The 20,329-nt window shown below is 41.6% G+C and overlaps 2 protein-coding genes across 8 annotated transcripts in view; both read right to left on the bottom strand.

Moving 5' to 3' along the window:
- UBE4A (ubiquitination factor E4A) overlaps window positions 1-4,948 on the bottom strand; it is a 42,692-nt gene extending 37,744 nt beyond the window's left edge. For 6 of the 7 annotated variants that reach the window (XR_015141904.1, XR_015141905.1, XM_086339504.1 and 3 more), the window contains exon 1: window positions 4,879-4,948. The gene's annotated coding sequence lies outside the window, so the exon portion shown is untranslated. Of the gene's footprint in view, window positions 1-735; window positions 1,601-4,878 lie in introns of all 7 variants that reach the window. The other variant, XM_086339502.1, reaches the window with a different exon arrangement.
- A 1,604-nt stretch (window positions 4,949-6,552) lies between these two features.
- CD3G (CD3 gamma subunit of T-cell receptor complex) lies at window positions 6,553-19,173 on the bottom strand. The gene is made up of 7 exons (XM_086339509.1): window positions 19,055-19,173; window positions 15,605-15,628; window positions 14,688-14,903; window positions 14,005-14,136; window positions 12,866-12,909; window positions 12,018-12,085; window positions 6,553-8,197 (listed from the first exon to the last, which is right to left on the bottom strand). The coding sequence occupies exons 1-6, from the start codon at window positions 19,113-19,115 to the stop codon at window positions 12,035-12,037; spliced, it is 528 nt and encodes a 175-aa protein (XP_086195635.1). The 5' UTR covers window positions 19,116-19,173; the 3' UTR covers window positions 6,553-8,197; window positions 12,018-12,034.
- Window positions 19,174-20,329: the final 1,156 nt, after the last annotated feature.

Raw genomic sequence — 20,329 nt, 5'->3', positions numbered from 1 at the left:
CCTAGATGTCCACTGACAGATGAATGGATAAAGAAGTTGTGATACATATACACAATGGACTATTACTCAGGCATAAAAAAGAACACATTTGAGTCAGTTCTAATGAGGTGAATGAACCTAGAGCCTATTACACAGAGTGAAGTAAATCAGAAAAAGAAAGATAAGTACTGTATACTAATGCATATATATGGAATCTAGAAGGATGGTCGGAGAAGGCAATGGCACCCCACTCCAGTACTCTTGCCTGGAAAATCCCATGGATGGAGGAGCCTGGTAGGCTGCAGTCCATGAGGTTGCTAAGAGTCGGACATGACTGAGTGACTTCACTTTCACTTTTTAGTTTTATGCATTGGAGAAGAAAATGGCAACCCACTCCAGTGTTCTTGCCTGGAGAATCCCAGGGACGGGGGAGCCTGGTGGGAGGCTGTCTATGGGGTTGCACAGAGTCGGACATGACTGAAGCGACTTAGCAGCAGCAGCAGCAGAAGGATGGTACCAAAGATTTATTTGCAGGGCAGCAATGGAGAAACAGACATAGAGAACAGACTTATGGACATGGGGAGAGGGGAGGAGAGAGTAACATGGAAACTTACATTACCATATGTAAAATAGATAGCCAATGGGAATTTGCTGTATGTCTCAGGGAACTCAAACAGGGGCTCTGCATCAACCTAGAGGGGTGGGATGGGAAGGGAGATGGGAGGGAGGTTCAAGAGGGAGGGGACATATGCATACCTATGGCTGATTCACGTTAAGGTTTGACAGAAAACAACACAATTCTGTAAAGCAATTATCCTTCAATTAAAAAAAACAAAACAAAAACTTCATAGCCCAATTCATTTAACTTTCGAATCGTTGGTTATGTGATGTGTTGTTGGGAGCTGTTGTGGAGAACTGGGCCTTTTCTGTTGACCAATGTCAGCTGCAGGCATTGCAGGTTTTGGTGTATCTCATCGATCTGCTGAGCATACTTCTCAGATACAATGGTTTCTCTGGAATTTAGAAAGCTGTAGTGGATCAGGCTGGTAGCAGACCACAAAACAGTGACCATGACCTTTTTTTGGGTGCAGGTTTGGCTTTGGGAAGTGCTCTGGTGCTTCCTCTCAGTGCAACCCCTGAGTTGGATGTCACTGGTTGTCATATAAAATCCACTTTTTGTTGCATGTCACAATCTGATCGAGAAATGGTTCGTTGTTGTTGCATAGAATAAGAGAAGACGACATTCCAAAAGGACGACTTTTTTGATTTGTGGTCAGCTCATGAAACTTTTCAACTTTCCAATTCGTTTCAAATGCTGAATGACCACAGAATGGTCAGCACTGAGTTCTGTGGCAACTTCTTAAAACATGTAGTTGTAAGAGGATCAGCTTTGATCATCCTCTCAATAGGGTGCTGTAACTTCTGACGGCTGGCCACTACGCTCATCTTCAAGGCTCTCAACTCCTTTGCAAAACTTGAACCACCACTGCATTGTACATTTATTAGTTCCTGGGCCAAATGAGTTTGATGTTTCGAGTTGTCTCCACTGCTTTACGACCCATTTTGAACTCGCATAAGAAAATCGCTCGAATTTGCTTTTGTCTAACATCATTTACATAGTCTAAAATAAATATAAATAAATAGCAAGTAATAAGTCATTAGCAAAAAAATTAAGGGAGAAATGCACATTAAAATGATGTATCACATAACCATATTTAAGAATGTATTCCAATATCAAATGGTAAACTTCAACAATGCAGAAACTGCAATTACTTTTGCACCAACCTAAAAGAATCAATGAACACTAGCTTCAGACCTTTGGATAAATCAACAGAAAAGGGAACTCTTTTTATTTTTCCTGCTTAGGTTGCTAGGCTGTAAGACAGGAACCTGGAGTTGCCGTCTTTCCACCATCTAGAGAAGGCCTAGCCTAAAACTAAACCAACATGCAGGAAAAGACATGTGAGATGGAAAGAGAGCCTTCTCAGGTATAAAAAAGCCAGTAGATTTCCCTACACTGTGGGAGCCAGTTCAAATGGGTTTTTAAAAATACAACTGAAAAGAGTTCAGATTAGTACAAAGGAGATGTATCATCTGCACCATGCAGAAAGGAAGGAAATCAAAAGCCAAGAATTAGCATGTAGGACACATATGGGCTCTAAGACTATCAAGAGACATAAAGAGGATTTATCATCATAAATGGCATTATTTCCTCCTTTCTCAATACTACACTGTCACATTACATAAAGCTAGCTTAAGACTTCCCTGGTAACCCAGTGGTTAGGACTTCACCTCCCAATGCAGGGGGTGTAGGTTCAATTCCTTGTCCTCCCTGGTCTGGGAGCTAAGATCCCACATGCCTCACAGTAAAAAACAAAATATAAAACAGAAGCAATACTGCAACAAATTCCATAAAGACTTAAAATGGTCCACAAAAATTAGCTTCCCATGACATTTTATCTATATCAACAGGACTTATAACTTTCTACATTGTATTTCTAATGTAGATCTTCTTTTTTACTAGAAGGTAAGCAAGCTGAGTACAGGCTCATACCTAATTATTTTTTTCTTGTGTCTGGTATATTCCATAAACACAAAATCCCAAACATGCATCAAATGAGTCAATCTTACATGTAATTACTCCTGACCTTCTTGTAATCAATAGCAGCACCCATAATCCTACTTTAAGTTAAGGGTTTTACTGTTTGTCTTGGGTTGCAGTGGAAGGTCAAGGTATCAGGCCAGGCACTTGTGGCCCTTTGTTATCTCAGCACGTGTAGAACAGAGAATGGAAATAAATCTCTGCTGTCATCCATGATGAAAGATAAAAAGAGCTTTGCCTACCTCATTAAGCTCATCTTTCTCATATGTACTTCAAATCTGTGCAACAACTATTTTCATGGAAAAAGAGCTAACTGTGCAACCAGGAAAGTTTTACACGAAAAGGGAGGACTGATCATTTGATGGAACCTTTGTAGGGATGTCAGTTTAGATTTGGTCAAGGATCTCACAAATGTAAAAAGAGCACCCAGATGTGACCCACTCCAAAAGAAAGGTCTGATAAAATGGAACCTTGATATTGTTTAATATTCAATATCACTGGGAATTTATAATCTCCTTTCAACTACCATACAAAGATAAAGCACTATCTTGTCGTCAGCCTTTGGCATGACACATCTACCAATTCTTAGAAGTTTTTGGATTTGATTTTAAAAATACATCCTCTTTATTTATTTATTTACTTTTGGCCGTGAGGCTTGCAGGATCTTGATTCTCCAACCAGGGATTGAATCTGGGCCCTTGGCAATGAAAGTGCAGAGTCCTAACCACAGGACTGCCAGGGAATTCCCCCAATACATCCCCTTTAAAAACACATTTCTGATAGATGTGCTGCAAGGCTCTACATTTATAAAAGTTGTCTACCTCCAGTCCTATATAATCTTTTTGCCCTCGCCTGAGTTAATCTTTTGTTTATAAAGAATATGGCTAATCCTCTCAAGGGGGCACTGTCAGCCTTTAAAGAGATGACCACATAAATGTTTTAACATCAAATTTGGTATTGCTTTTAAACAGAAATACTTGGAATACTTCACAAAAATGAGACTGTCAAAATCAAGCTTTTTTAAATCATACTCCACAAGGTTTCTTTCCTGGCGAGTAATACGTGTGTGTGCATGCAATCGCACGGCTGCCCAGCTGTGTCTCACTCTGGGACCCCGTGGCCTGTAGCCCATCCAGATCCTCTGTCCATGGAATTTTCCAGGCAAGAATACTGGAGTGGGTTGCCATTTCCTACCCCAGCGGACCTTCCCAAGGCACGGATGGAACCCGAGTCTCCTAAGCCTGCCTGCATTAGCAGGTGGATTCTTTACCACGGCACCACTTGGGAAGCCCCGAGTAATACATAGATCAAACCGAAGAAGAAATTGTAAAAATGATTTCACCGTTACATGCTCCACCCAATAATCCTTTCAGGCCTCTACGTGCCAACAGATCCTTCCGTTACATCAAACTAGAAGGATCTCATCAACTCACAAAGCAGACAGCATTCCTTCCATTTTTAAAAAATATTTATTTATCTTATTTATTTATTTGGCTGTTCCTGGCCTTAGCTGCAGCATATAGGATCAAGTTCCCTGACCAGGGATTGAACCCTGGCCCCCTGCATTGGGAGCACAGAGTCTTAGCCGCTGGATCACCAGGGAAGGCCCTGGGTCCCATTTTCTATGAGGGCTCCCATGTGAGACCAAAACAGCCTATGGCAGTGAGACTAAACATACATATCCTTATTCTTGGAGTGAAAAGCTGATTCCAAAGAGAATACCCATCAAATATAAGCTTCTGCGCTCGGTTACTTAATTTTAGCAGTGTCCTCTAAACCCAAATGTTGAGGAAGCAAGAAGCAGAGTAACAGGAGAGTTTTGAGGGGTGAATGATCACTTGCCTTAACAAATGTCAACACCTTGCCATATGGATTCAACTGGTTTGACTACAGGGACCCAAGTTTAATTTTCTCTTCTTTGGTACCAGGGTATCTGTTGTCTACTCTTTATATTTTACCCCCCCAGGTTCCATAAGGGATTCGCGGCGCACAGGGAGACCTACCCACTAGGCGCACGTTCTAGAGAAAGAACGCCAAAGATAATGCAAGGCCAGGATTCTGGCCTTTTCCAGGAGCGGAATGGCAACGAGGGGCAGAAATGCCAGAAACAGGAGCACTGTAAGGGGTTCCCAAACCAGACAGGGTCGAAGTTCATGAAGGAGAGCCAGTGTTCAGGAAAGGACAGAATTTGGAGGAGGTAAGCGTGCAGAGATTTGGACTGGTATCCGACTAGGAGAAAAAAAAAGTCCCACTGCAGACTCAACGATCCCCTCCCCTCCAGCTATACCCTCTCTTACCAGAGCCTGAAAGGCCAGCAGCGACGACACGACAGAGTCTCAGCGGCCGAAGAGCTCCCACTTCCGATTCAGCAAGGCAACCGGAGCTGACGTCATGATTAGGCGCCAAGCCTTGTGCAATCTCATCCGGGCGCCGGAAGCTGGGTGTGTCGCCCTGTGCTGGGAGCGGGCGAGCAAACATTCCCACAGCGCATGCACTAACTGGCTGCTGCCGGGCGGAAGCGGCCGGAAGCGGCCTTGGGGTTGGTTATATTCGGGGCGGGTCGCGTTGAGCTGGCAGAGGGGTGTTTTGGAGGTCGGTAGGAGTAAACGGGCCTGCAAAACCTATGTATCGGCAATAGCTATGAGGTGGTGAACCCTGGCGCTGCTAAGGCTTCTACGGACTTCTGCTTTCTATTTTTCCCACCGATATGCCTTACTGAAACACCTTCTATGATTCTTCATAGATCATTTTTGTCTGTGAAGCAACAGTAGCATTAACTGAAACTTGTGAGCTCTTATTAGGTGCCAGGCAGCGTGTTCAAATATGCTTTGATTGAGTTTCAGTTTTCCTGTTTGTCAGGTGAAGAGGATGCAGATCCTCAAGGGTACTTTGAAGTTACACAGAGGGAAAAAATGGAGCATACTTTTCAAGTGCAAGTGAAAAGACAATACCTAGAGTGATGGAAAGTATCTGTAAATCACATTACTGATTTAAAAAATTATATCCAGTTATATTAAAAAGAATATAACTCAACAATAAAACCTCAAACAACTTGATTAAAGAATGGACAATAGGCTTGAATAAATATTATTATATAGAAGATATGCAAATAGCCAATAAGCCCATGAAGAGGTGCTCAGTGTCACTAATCATTAGAGAAGTGCAAGTCAAGACTACAATGAAGTACCACCTCATCCCTCTTAGGAAGGTGATTGTGAAAAAATAAAAAGAAAATAAGTCTTGGTGAGGACGTGGTGAGATAGGGACCCTTGTGAATGTAAACTACTGGAGTACTTCAGAAAAAGTTTGGTGTTCCTTAAAGAGTTAAACAGAATTATCATGTGATGCTGCAATTCTACTTCTGGCTAAATACAAATAAATAGTTTTTTTATTTATAAACAAATAGTTATTTGTACAGCACTGTTCATAGCAACATCATTTGTATTAGGCAGAAGGTGCTGCTGCTGCTGCTAAGTCGCTTCAGTCGTGTCCAACTCTGTGTGACCCCATGGACAGCAGCCCACCAGGCTCCCCCGTCCCTGGGATTCTCCAGGCAAGAACACTGGAGTGGGTGGCAGAAGGTGGAAACAACCCAAATTTCCATTGACAGAGGAATGCACATACAGAATATGGCACATACATACATGTGATTATTATTAAACCTTAAAAGGGAAGGAAATTCTGATACATGCTACAACATGAATGAACCTTGAGAACATCATGCTAAGTGAAATAAGCCAGACACAAAAGGACAAATACTATATGCCTCTACTTATATGTGGTACCTAGAGTAGGCAAATTCATAAAGACAGAAAGTTAAATAGAGGTTATCAGGGAGAGGGAGGAATAGGGAATTATCTTTTAATAGGTAGAGTGTTTCTTCAGTATAATGAAAAAGTTATGAAAATGAGAGTGCTGATGGCTGCACAACATTTTGAATGTACTTAATGCCATTGAATAGTACACTTAAAAATGGTTAAAATGATGTTTTACTTTATTTTAACACACACACACACACAGACATGAACATGTACACACCAAATGTTGAGGAATCTTTGAGTGCCTATTACGTTCTAGCATCGTTTTAGCTTCTCAAGCTACAGTAGTGGAAGGAAAAAAAACAAGTCTTCCTTTTTGGAGCTTACAATCTGGTGAGACTGGAGCATTTAAAATCAATGTGCACAAGATGGATTTTTCAATAAATAGTTCCAGAGTAAGTGGGTAGCTGTGTGATTTAAAAGTTAGCCAATATATTAGACCTTTACACCTTGGATTAAATTAGTCTAAGATGGATCAGAGATTTAAATATATAAACCTGGAAAATGCTAGAGGAATTAATGGAAGAAAAGTTTTAAAAGAATACTCTTAGAATGGGAGAAGGCATTTTAAAATATGAAACAACCTAGAAGCCATAAAAGAACAGTGAATTCTACTACATGCAAATGTTTGTAAAACGTGTGTAGAAAACCAACCATATGTAAAGTCAAAACCCAAATAACAACACTGTGAAAATTTTTGCAACTAATATTGTAAACAAAAGGTCTAGTTTCCCAAATATGTAAAGGATTGTTGCAAGTCAATAAGACGATCAAAGGATATGAGCCTATATTTCATGAGCAGGAAAAGCAAATGATTCACTCCCATTTTTAATTAGAAAAATGCAAATTAAAATTAAGCCAAGATACCATTTTAACTCATCTTATTTACAAAGTTGAAAAAGCTTAGTAGTGCATTTTTGGATTGTGTATGAAACAATAGGAACTCTTTAGAATTATGTATTGGTCCAAGCTCTGTGAAGTGCAATTTGGTACTATTTCATTAAATGACAGGTGAAAATACATTATGGTCCTGCAATTGCATTTATTTGTATTTGTTACAAATAGTCTTAATGTTCAACATAATATTTATTGTTAGAACTAAAACTATAAAAACATCTTTGTGATCTTGGGTTTGGCAAGGATTTCTTAGACATGACACCAAGCACACAATCCATAAAAGAAAAAAAAAAAAGGGTAAAACAGATTTCAGCAAAATTAAAAACATTTGCATTTCAAAAGACACCATTAAGAAAATGAAAAGATGAGTCATAGACTGGTAGATATATTTGCAAATCATATATCTGTTAAAAGACTTGTATTTGAAAATATATAAAAACTTTTACAATTCAATAGTAAGAAGAAAAACAAATAACTGAATTTTAAAAGTTTTGAATACACGCTTCACTAAAGATATGATGAGAATAGCCAATAAGCACATGAAAAGGTGTTCAACATTGTTAGTCATTAGAGAATGTAAATTAAAGCCATAATAAGATACTGTTTTACATCCCCTAGAATGGCTATACTAAAAAAGATAGTAACAAACATTTGTGAGGATGAGGAGAAAGAGGAACCCCAATCACTTATCGCTGGTGGGAATGTAAAATGAAACAGCCAGTTTGGCAAACACTTTGGCAGTTTCTTAAACTGTTATAGAAAAATTTACCATACCACCCAGCAATCCTTCACTCCTAGGTAGCAATCCAGAGAAATGAAAACATATGTCCACATGAAGACTTGGCACGAGAATGTCCAGAACAGTGTATCGTATGATTCCATTTTTCCAGAAAAGGCAAATCTAAAGAGACAGAAAAGAGATTAGTGATTGCTGACTGAGCTGTGAGGGAAGCCCACAAAAACAGCACAAGAAACCTTAAGAGACTGATGGAAATGGTCTAAATCTGGATTATGGTGATGGTTGTACAACTGGGAAAATTTGCTAAAAATTACTTGGAACAGGTGAAATCATGTAAGGTGAGTGATTTTATAGCATGAAAATTATACCTCAGTACAATTTTTAAGAGCTTCCTTGGTGGCTCAGATGGTAGTCTGCCTGCAAAGCAGGAGACCCAATTTGATCCCTGGGTCTGGAAGATACCCTGGAGAAGGGAATGGCTACCTACTCCAGTATTCTTGCCTGGAGAATCCATGGACAGAGGAGCCTGGAGGGCTAGAGTCCATGGGATCATGAGTTGGACATGACTGAGCAACTATGACTACTACAATTTTTAAAAATGACATTTCTACAGTCATTGTGGCATTGTAAGAGCAAAAGAACCAACTTAAACGTCCATCAGTAGAGGACTAGTTGAGAAAATTATAGGGTATCTGTACAAAGTGGCTATATTTTTTAAAAAGGAGCTCCTTTATATGTTGGTATGAAGTAGTCTTCAGATTTTATTGAGTAGAATAAAATCTTGAGAAGTGCAAGACGTATAAGACAACATTTGTGTGAAAAATATGGGGAGAATAATGCGCACTTGGCATTTGCTTATATATGCCTAGAATATCTCCAACATAGAGTATTTTATATATCTTGTAAGACTGTATTGTTATTGTTCAGTCGCTCAGTCATGTCTGACTCTTTGCAACTCCATGGACTGCAGCACGCCAGGCTTCCCTGTCCTTCACCATCTCTCAGAGCTTGTTCAAAATCATGTCTATTGATTCCATGATGCCATCCAACCATCTCATCCTCTATCATCTCTTCCTCCTGCCTTCAATCTTTCCCAGAATAGGGTTTTTTCTAATGAGTCGGCTCTTTGCATCAGGTGGCCAAAGTACTGGAGCTTCAGCTTCAGCATCAGTCCTTGCAATGAATATTCAGGATTGATTTCCTTTAAGATTGACTGGTTTGATCTCCTTGCAGTCCAGGGGACTCTCAAGAGTCTTCTCCAACACCAGTTCAAAAGCATCAATTCTTTGGTGCTCAGCCTTCTTTATGGTCCAACTCTCACATCCATACTTGACTACTGGAAAAACCATAGATTTGCTAGACCTTTGTTGGTAAAGGTCTTTGCTTTGTCTCTGCTTTTTAATATGCTGTCTAGGTTTGTCATAGCTTTCCTTCTAAGGAGCAAGTGTCTTTTAATTTCATGGCTGCAGTCACTATCTGCAGTGATTTTGGAGCCCAAGAAAATAAAGTCTATCACTGTTTCCATTGTTTCTCCATCTATTTGCCATGAAGTGATGGGATTGGATGCCATGATCTTAATTTTTTGAATGTTGAGTTCTAAGCCAGTTTTTTTTGCTCTCCTCTTTCACTTTCATCAAGAGGCTCTTCAATTCCTCTTTGCTTTCTGCCGTAAGGGTGGTGTCATCTGCATATCTGAGGTTATGGATATCTCCTTGCAATCGTGATTCCAGCTTGTACTTCATCCAGCCCAGCTTTTCATATGATGTACTCTGCATAGAAATTAAATAAGCAGGGTGACAATATATAGCCTTGACGAACTCCTTCCCAATTTTGAACCAGTCCTTTGTTCCATGTCTGGTTCTAACTGTTGCTTCTTGACCTGCATACAGGTTTTGCAGGAGGCAGGTAAGGTCGTCTGGTATTCCCATCTCTTGAAGAGTTTTCCACAGTTTGTTGTGATCCACACAGTCAAAGGCTTTAGCATAGTCCATGAAGCAGAAGTAGATGTTTTATTTTCTGGAACTCTCTTGCTTTTTCTATGATCCAATGGAAGCTGGCAATTTGATCTCTGTTTCCTCTGCCTTTTCTAAATCCAGCTTGAACATCTGGAAGTTCTCAGTTCATGTACAATTGAAGCCTTGCTTGGAGAATTTTGAACATTACTTCAATAGCATATGAAATGAGTGCAGTTGTGCGGTAGTTTGAACATTCTTTGGCATTGCCTTTCTTTAGGATTGGAATGAACACTGATCTTTTCCAGTCCTGTGACCACTGCTGAGTTTTCCATATTTCTTGGTATATTGAGTGCAGTACTTTAACAGCATTATCTTCTAGGATTTGAAATAGCTCAACTGGAATTCCATCACCTCCACTAGCTTTGTTCATAGTGATGCTTCCTTAGGACCACTTGACTTCACATTCCAAGATGTCTGGCTCTAGGTGAGTGATCAAACCATTGTGGTTATCTGAATCATGAAGATCTTTTTTGTATAGTTCTTCTGTGTATTCTTGCCACCTCTTCTTAATATCTTCTGTTTCTGTTAGGTCCACACTAATTTCTGGAAACTAGTATTATTGTTTGCCTCTGGAGAAGGCAACTGGATGGCTGGGTAGGGAGTGAGAGGGAGACCTTTCACTGCGTATTTAAACAATGTGAATTATGACTTACACTGAAAGTAAATAAAAGTGTAAAAAAAGATATTCAAATAAAGGAGGTTGTTTGCCCTTTTCATTTTCCTTTTCTAGAAAAATTACTTTCAATAGGTGGCGCTCCTGAAACACCATACGAGTTCAGTCACTGAGCTGTGTCTGACTCTTTGCAACCCTATGGACTGCAGCAAGGCAGGCTTCCCTGTCCTCCACCATCTCCAAGTTTGCTCAAGTTCATGTCCATTGAATTGGAGATGCTATCTAACCATCTCATCTTCTGCTGCCTTCTCCAGGCACCCAGTTACCCAGTTAATACAAATTTTGCTTTTACTTTGAGAGAAACCCAAATTTGCTCTGATGGCCTTTCTTCTCCATTTGTCACCTTTGGGAAGTCTAGATTTAGGGCTGAAAATTTCTCTGCTAGGATTGCTCCAAAATGTATTGCTTTGTTTCTGAGAACTGGATAGAAGGGAAAACACCTGGATTTAAAAAAAATGCAGTTGGTTCAGAAAATCAAATATTGCTTGGGCCCTGTTTCCCTGATTGAAGTTTCTGTTTGATTGAATCAGAACTTCTGATTGATTGGAAGATTAATATAGGTCAGTGATTCTTTTTTTCCCCCAAATATATATATATATTTTATTGAAGTATAGTTGCCTTACAACGTTTCAGGTGCACAGCAAGGTGATTCAGTTATACACATACACAAATATTACTTTTGAAATTATTTTCCGTAATAGGTTATTACTTGGGCTTCCCTGGTGGCTCAGATGGTAAAGAATCTGCCTGCAATGTGGGAGATCTGGGTTCAATCCCTGGGTTGGGAAGATCCCCTGGAGGAGGGCATGGCAACCCACTCCAGTATTCTTGTCTGGAGAATCCTGTTGGACAGAGAAGCCAGGTGGGCTACAGTCTATGGGGTTACAAAAAGTTGGACACGACTGAGCAAATAAGCACACACAGCACAAACATATTATTTATATATATGTATACAAAAGTTTTCTACTATGCTTAGTAATGGCTTGAGAATTATAGATCAGTGATTCTTAACTAAGGGCGACTTTGTTCCCGAGGGGATATTTGCAGTATGTGGAGATATTTTTGTTGTCAGGACTTGGGGGTGCTACTGGCATCTGGTGGAGAGAGGCCAGGGATGCTGCTATAAATCCTACAATGCACAGGAGAGTCATCCCCCTCCACCTCCGAATGATCAGTCAACTCTCCCTACCCTCCCGTCCTTATAGCTGCTTGGGGAAAGGAGATAGGCTTGGCAGTAGTTGGGAGGGCAGGTAATGCAAAGGTACTTCCTTAGAATTAGTGTAGAAAGACATACCTCTCTGAGTCTTGGGTTCAGTTCTTCCTCAGGTGGCTGTATTGGTCATCTTCCCGTTCCTTAAGGGGCTACAAAGGACATTTTATCATCATCCTCTATGAATTAATTTGATATGTATTTATTTTTTAATTTAAAAAATTTTATAAAATTTTTTAGCTTTTACTTCCAATGTCTAATTTTTTTCACCGTTTTTCAGGTATACATATTTGTGCTTTTTGTCATTTTTTTAATATTTAAGTTTTATTAGAATATAGTTGATTTACAATGTTGTGTTAGTTTCAGGTATCAGCAAAGTGAGTCAGTTATGCATATATCCACTTCTCTTTTTTTAAGATTCTTTCCCATTTGGCCATCACAGAGTACTGAGTAGAGTTCCCTGTGCTATACAGCAAGTTCTTATTAGTTGTCTATTTTAGATATGGCAGTGTGTAAATGTCAATCCCAATATTCCAGTTTATTCCTCCCCACGTTACTCCCTGGTAACCATAACTTTGTTTTCTACTGATGCATACTTATTGAGTGCTTAAGTTCAAGGTTTTGGAGTGGTTTCTTCATGGTCCTGGGGGCAGAAGAGGACAAGGATGGAGGAAGGCGCTGCATCTGGCTTCTCTGTGTGGCCCTCTCAGTATGTTCTTCAGCTTTTCTCACTAGATCCTTACCTCAGTCTCTCCGGACCATTCTCTTTGTTTCGTCCATTCTACCCAAAGGGATAACGATGCCATTGTCTGTTATGTCCTAAGCAGTTTTTGTGTACATAGTAACTTCCAAATAACTTGCCCACCCCACCCCCGTTCCAAAATTTTACCACTACTAACTAGCACTGTCTCTTTCATTTCATATTCACGTACCTGGTAGAGCTGGTCATTGTTCAACAGCGTCTGCTTGTCTGAAGCTGCACAAAAAAATAAACAAAATGTACACATAAACAAGACAGAATGAATAATAAACTGGAGTACTGAATAGCAACAAGAATTTGTGAACTACATCTACACACCACATTATGGATGGATCTCACAAGCATATTGTTGAGTGAAAGAAGCCACACACAAGAGTACTTAATGTGTGAGTCTATTTACATAAGGATCAAAACCAGGGAGAATGAGTCAATGTTGTTAGAAGTCAGGAGAATGGTTGCTTTGGGGACTAGGTAGAGGCTGGAAGTGACCCCAAGGATTAATTTACTTTCTTTAACTTGGTGCTGAATGCATGTGTGTGTTTGCTTTGTTAAAAAAAATTTTGAGCTGTATATATGTGATTCATGCACTTTTGTGAATGCAGATTTTACTTATATAAAGAGATTTTTTTAAAGTACAGAGGACAGGGACTTCCCTGGTCGTCCAGTGGTTAAGAATCCATCTGTAAGTGCAGGGGACACAGTTTTGATCCCTGGTCTGGGAAGATCACACATGCCACTGAGCAACTAAGCCTGTGAGCCGCAACTACTGAGCCTCTGTGCCCAGAGCCCATGCTCTGCAGCTAGAGAAGCCACTGCAATGAGAAGGCCTCGCACTGCAACGAAGAGCAGCCCTGCCTGCCACAACTACCAAAAGCCTGCATGCAGCAATGAAGACCCACAGCCAAAAATAAATAGATAAAATTAAGTAAACAATGAGTAATTTTTTTAAAAGTACAGAGGACAAGTCAGATAGAGTTGTATCTTGAAACAGGCAAATATGCTATGAAAACACCAAGTGTCCTTTTCCTCCTGCCTTCAGAGTCAGAGCCTCACTGGACCATGCTCATCAGCAACACTTGCCAACCCAGCCTCTTCTATTGGGTCTCTTTTGGTAGGAAGGAGGCTGAGGGTCCCAGATAGCCTCAGCTTTCATCTAAGAACATTATTTTGTTTTGTTTTTTGATGTATTTGACTGCGCCGGGTCTTACTCGTGGCATATGGGATCTAGTTGCCTGACTGTGGATCAAACTCTGGGAGCTCAGAGTCTTAGCTACTGGACCACCAGGGAAGTCCCTGAGAACATCCTTTTACCTCTTGACTGGCGAACTCCTTCCTGTCCAGCAATGAAATAGACCCCAACAGCAAGGAGGAAAATGCTGACGATTTCAGTGAAGATAAAGCCAGCCACAGTAGATGGATTCAGTTCAATGCAGTTCTGACACACTGTGGGGAGAGGGAAGGACAAGAATTCCTTCAACTCTGGATTTTTTTCTCTTGAGATAATATTTCTGTCCAGGGCAGCAGGCCTCTCTGTGGGTGGTATGGCAAGGATATTGCCTGGAAGATCCTTGGACTAAGAACTCAATGCTTTTTCATGTTCCTCTATTGTGCAGGAGTCCGGGGGAAATCCATGTGGTTTTACTACCAGCAACTATTGAAATAAAAGGAAGACCATATCCCATTCTCCATGCTACAGTCGCTCAACTTGTAATCTCCCCTGTCTCCTTTACCTATCTTAACTTGGTTTATATAAACTGCTGACTCCTCCAAGCAGTGGGGCCTACATACAGGTGAGCCAGGCTTTATAAGACAGGCTACGCTTTTTCAAAATGTTGGAGGAACTGCTTTGTTAAATTAAAAGTAAGCTGAGATTAAGAAAGCTGATTCTTACATTACTGTTTAGCATCTATGTCTATACCCACCCCAGACAAGAAGCTCACCAGAGCACCCAGTACTGCTTAATTTCACATAAGCAAACCAAAGGGGATACGTACTTCTATAATATATTTGGAGTGATTTTGATTGGTTATTTGATCCTTCACATTTATATATTCCTCGAGGGTCTTTGGTACTACTTCCAAGATTCCAAGTATTTTTCTTTGTGTCTCCAGAACCTATTTGTTCCACATCTTTAAGCCATGTGATCGTTGTGTCATTCGTGACACAAATCAGAATTACGGAACCATCTTCTCGATTGTCATCCACTTTTACTGAAAAAGGAAATGCCTGTTAAGATCTTGCCTCTGAAATTCTCCTTGTCTTGGGGCACACATGATTCACATGGGAATCTGGTTAGAATTCCAGGTTCTATTCAATAGTGCTGCTAAGTCGCTTCAGTCGTGTCTGACTCTGTGCGACCCCATAGACGGCAGCCCACCAGGCTCCCCCATCCCTGGGATTCTCCAGGCAAGAACACTGGAGTGGGTTGCCATTTCTTTCTCCAATGAATGAAAGTGAAAAGTGAAAGTGAAGTTGCTCAGTCGTGTCCGACTCCTAGCGACCCCATGGACTGCAGCCCACCAGGCCCCTCCATCCATGGGATTTTCCAGGCAAGAGTACTGGAGTGGGGTGCCATTGCCTTCTCCGGGGAAAGCACCGAGAGTTGGCATTTCTAACACACTCCCAGGTGAAGCCAATGCTGTTGATTCGTAGGTGGTGCTTTGAGTAATACCTAGCTGCTAGGGACCCGTTTCTCCTCCAAGCACCAGACAATTAATTGTTTAGCTCTAGGAAACCCAGGGAGATCAAGACTGGCCACTGATTTGGTTAACAATGGAAGGGTTTGCTCTCTATCCTTTATCATCCCACCCCTTCTAAGCTGTTCACTTGCTCCTATAGGACTGCTGTTGTGAGAGGCCATATTTCCATGAATTTCCCCAGTTTGATGATAGAAAGAAGACGTTTCCCCTACCTTCTTTCACATGGGCCATAGTACCTGTAGAGACAGAAGACAGAGGATCAGCTGGGCATGGAGTCCTTCAGATCTCCTGATGTATCATTTCCACAGTCATTTGAGGCCAAGATGAAGAGAGAGAGCCTAATCTATGTGAGTGACAGTATCTATACTTATTTCCCTGGATGGTAGCCTAAACCACCAAATTGAATTTAGGGTGTTGTATAATAAGGAATTTGTCTAGTCTTTGTTCTGGGCTTCTTGGAGGGAGTTTCTCAACCCTTGGAATTTTATGAATGATAGGATTGCCTTTGTGATTCTTGGTGGACCCTTGGATCACACATGAATTTATGTTAAAGAGATGACTCAGGATGAGACAGGTCAAGACCAAACATGTGTTTAGAGAATTGGGACTTTGAGCTCTAGGAGGTGGAGGAGGGAGTGGATATTGAGTTCAGTCACATGATCAATGATTCAATCAATCATGCCTATGTGATGAAATCCCAAGAAAAACTTAGTGGCACTTCCTAGTTGGTAAACATATCAACATGCCAGGAGGTTGATGTATTTTAATTCTGGAAGGAAAAAGCATGGAACCTCTGTGTTCAGGAACCCCAGACTTCACTCTATGTGTCTCTTTATTTGTCTAGATCTAATTTTTTTTTTTTCATAATGAAACTGTACTAGTGAGTATAGGACTTTCCTGAGTTCTGTGAGCTGTTCTAGCAAATTCTGAGGGGGTTCTTGGGAATTCTCCAGATTTGTAGGCAGTTCATCAGAAGTGTGGGTGGTCTGAGGATCCCTGAACCAGTGCCTGCCTTTTAAAGTGAGGATAGTCTTTTTGGGGACTGTGCCCTTTACCTTTGGGGTCTGATCCCAACTCTGGATGGTGAGCACTGCGCGATAGTATTGCACTATATGTAAGGGTATTGCCTGTACAGCATGGGATGCTCTGCTCCTTTAGCAGCTAAAGCCTTGGAAAAGATTGAGTGTGTACTAGCTAAAGTCTTTTAGAGCAGAATTACTTCTATAATGTTCAGCTTTGGTGATCCATTTGTGTGTGTGTGTGTGTGTGTGTGTGTAAATCCTGAATGTCCTGAAGGAGTTAGCCACTAAATAGCCCTCAAATCTGTCTCAAAACTCAGAATAGTAGAGTTGCATGCTAGACATACTATAGAGAGCCAACACTGGAGTTCAATTCAGTTGGATTTAATCCAAACACTTACCGATCACTATTATGTGCCTGACATGAATAAGGATTATGGAAGAAAAGGGTGGTGATACAAATATTGTTGCTTCTGAAGAGTTTACAATGAAGTGGAAAATAACCCACAAATGTAATAAATGTAGTAGTACTTATAAATTATCATTTAGTACTTGTATAAATGCATATGGAAGGGGGTAGAAACTATTGATTTTGGCCAAGGGTGAGGGACAGGGAAAGCTTGACAGAGAAGATAGCAGTCTTAGAACTTCACACAGAGTTGAACTGAACTGTTTCTGAATACCACTTAGCACAGTGCCTGAAACATGGTAGGAGCATTATATATTTTGAATGAAAGTATGAATGGATAAATGAAAAAAAAAAAAAAGCAAGGCAAAGAATTAAGCAGATTTCTAACTAGCTCTTCTCCCCAGCAACCTGGTCACTGTGAGAGAAACAAAGAGTCCTCTCATTCTAATCCTGATACCATAGAAAAGACAGTACGATTGATTGCTGACATTTAAAATTTTGATTATCTGAATTCTAGTTCTTCTAGGACTTGAGAACTCATGTAGCTAAATGTCCTAGGTTGATGGCTGAGAGAACTGAGCCCAGAGGAGGAGGCATTGCCAAGTTCACCTGGCTCATTGGTGACTGAGCTGCACATAGAACTCAGGTTTCTATGGCTCAGTCCAAGCCTTTTTTTTGCTCTACAGAAATAGCTGCTACACAAGCTTTCAACACTGCCCCTAACTCTGTGTTGTCTTCAGTTGGCTCTTTCTCTATTCCTCTCAGAAATAAGTCTAAACTCCAACATCTCTTCTAGTCCCCCACTCAGTCATCACCCAGCTCAATTTTAGCGGGTTACACTGCTGCCCACTTAGTTCACTGAAAACATGGATGCCATAATGGCTCTTTCTTCTTCAGCTTCTTTTCCATCCACAAGCGTCTCTAAGGCTGGAGCCATCTGCGCTTCCTCTCTTCTAGTCTCAGAGGGGGAGATTGCCTTGTGCTCTGTGCCCTTGATCCCACTCTTGACTGCAGCCTTCAGTATCAGTTCCAGGGCCTCCCTCTACTCACTGTCTTCTCCTTTAGCTTGGAAATGTGCTCAAGTTTCTTTCACACACACACACATTTCTTCTTAGAGTCTGCTACTTCTCCACTTACCACTCAACCTCTCCAGCCTTCTCATCCAAACTTCTTTAAAGAACATTTTACACTTGCTGCTCTTTCCCCCCCTTGCCCTCCACTTTCTACACATTTCCACTTGGCTTCCACTCACACTGCTGCTGCTAAGTCGCTTCAGTCGTGTCCGACTCTGTGTGACTCACACTACCTCACTTAAACTCTTTTAAGTCATCCATGACCTTTGTTTTGCCAACTCCCACAGACTTAAACTTTTAAATATATTCTTCTATCAGTGGATGTATCTTTAGTATTTCATACTTTTGGTGATTCTCTCCTGGAAGTTCTCTACTCCCTTTGTTTCTATGGAATTTCACTCACCTGATTATTTCACCTCTTTGATCATTCCTTTATCTCTTTCCTGACATTTTTTTCCTCTAACTTTCCTTAACAGCGATACCCTCACAGTTCCATCTTCGGCCTCCTCTTCCTCACATCTCGCATAATACTTGAATGATGTCAACAACTTTCAATGTCTAGAGTCCATATTCCAGGCATCGAGCCAGTTCATCCACTTCCTACTGTATTTCCAAAAGAATATTCATACAAGTACCCTATACTGTGCGTTATACTCAGTCTGGAAATGTTTAAACTTATCACTGCAATCAGACTATGAGCTCATGGGGGGCAGAAGGTTATTATTTACCTTTATGTTCTCCTAGCCTGATACATACTAGGATTGACCTCACACATATTTGTTGACCAGCTGACCAACCGAGTAAGTGAAGGCTCTACAAGTCTACTCCTAGCCGGAGCTCTGAGTTAAGGAATACAAACTGTTTCTCTTCAGGCTCCTGGCCTGTGCCCTTTGGGCTACATTCAAACCTAAGATGGTGGCATCCGGGTCCTCTCTCAAGTCAGTAAAGTCCTCTGTTTTGATTTCTTAAGAGACAAGCACTCCACCTCTCCCATGGAACACTGCTTCTCTCTAGCAGAGAAACTTCATTTTTGCCCTTCCTTCTCTGAACTTTAGGGTGACATCTCAAGGTTAGGGGATCCCAATACTCTTGTCCCCCTGGTGATGGGCTTCTTCCCTTGAGCCCTTCTCCGGGCTGTCAGACCCCCTAGCGGACCCTTACCTTGAAGAAGAAAGACAGCCAGGATGAGGCCAGCCAGACGCTTCCCCTGCTCCATATCCATCTCTGTTCTCCGCAGAAGCACTGAGCGGCCTGCAGCAGCCAGCAGCCAGTCAGCCTGTGCTAGCAGCTAGCCTGGCCCCGCCCAGCATCCTTAGGGCTGGGGCCCCTGTGAGCCTCCACCCTGGGCTGCTAATGTGGGCAGTGGGTGGGGGCAGGGCTCAGGAGGGCTGCAGGTGCAGATGCCTCTGACTTTCCGTTGGGGAGAGGAGCGTGGGAGGTGGAGGAGAGGGAGCGGGACAGAGTGCTGGATTTCCATCTTAGAGACTCAGCTTATACAGAAAGCGCCCTTGGGTGCGGGGTGGAAGGTGTCCTGGGCCCCTTTCTTCATGAGGAGGGTAAACACTTCCGCCATCATCTGTTACTCGGAGCTCAGCCAGTTGTTGCCTGTTGCTAGCTGTTGTTAGAACTGATGAACTTAGCTGGGAACCCTTAGGTGCTTAGGGCTGGAGCTCTGAACAGAGAGCCACCTCAGTCCAGGGATTTTTTTCCACTGCTCTTTGAAGATGAGATCATCAAAGTGGTGCCTGCCTGGAAGGGAATAGGTAGGATTATTCCTCCAGGACAGGAAATGCATTTCCAGGGACAGGGGCCTCAGCTGAATTCCCAGGATCTCAGGCCCCTCAGCCAGTTAGCCAGTGAATCAAGGAAAACATACAGAGCTCTTGTCAGGTGTTTGGAAAACAAAAGCCAGCAAGGCATGTACAATCTCTACCCTTGGGTAAAGAATGATCTAACTGCAGCAGTTTTGGATCTCCATATCCCAAAGGGAAAAAGTCCATTTGTCTCCTGGGGAAGTTCAGTTGTGCCTGAGAGTTAATCATATTGCTATTATTATTTTTAATATTTATTTATTTATTTGGTTGTGCAGATCTTAGTTGCAGCACGTGGAATCTTTGGTCTTTGTGGCATGTGAACTCTTAGCTGTGGTGTGTGGGATTTAGTTTCCTGACCAGGGACCGAACCCAGGGCCCCTGCATTGGGAGTCTTAGCCACTGGACCATAAGGGAAGTCCCAATCATATTGTTATTAATAACTCTTACTTAGCACATGTGAAGTGTCAGTATTAAGTGTTAGTTGCTCAGTCATGTCCGACTCTTTGCAACCCCACGAACTGTTGTCCTCCATGCTTCTCTGTCTATGAGGTTCTCCAAGCAAGAATACTGGAATGGATTGCCATTCCCTTCTCCGGAGGATCTTCCCGACCCAGGGATCGAA

This window comes from Bos grunniens, chromosome 15 (genome assembly GCF_055505025.1).
Source record: "Bos grunniens cultivar Pamir isolate PY7600 chromosome 15, Bosgru_T2T1.0, whole genome shotgun sequence".
Classification (NCBI taxonomy): Eukaryota; Metazoa; Chordata; class Mammalia; order Artiodactyla; family Bovidae; genus Bos; species Bos grunniens.
Note: the sequence above shows the minus strand (reverse complement) of the source record. Positions and strands in the feature narration are given on the sequence as shown.

Bases quoted from the DNA above. Each gene is read 5' to 3' on its own strand.
- CD3G (XM_086339509.1), bottom strand. From the start codon at position 19,115: ATGGATATGGAGCAGGGGAAGCGTCTGGCTGGCCTCATCCTGGCTGTC. The intron at 14,904-15,604 runs GTAGGGGAAACG...TTCCTTTTTCAG, and splicing joins TATGGCCCATGTGAAAGAAG to TAAAAGTGGATGACAATCGA. The intron at 14,137-14,687 runs GTACGTATCCCC...CTCTCCCCACAG, and splicing joins ACTCCAAATATATTATAGAA to TGTGTCAGAACTGCATTGAA.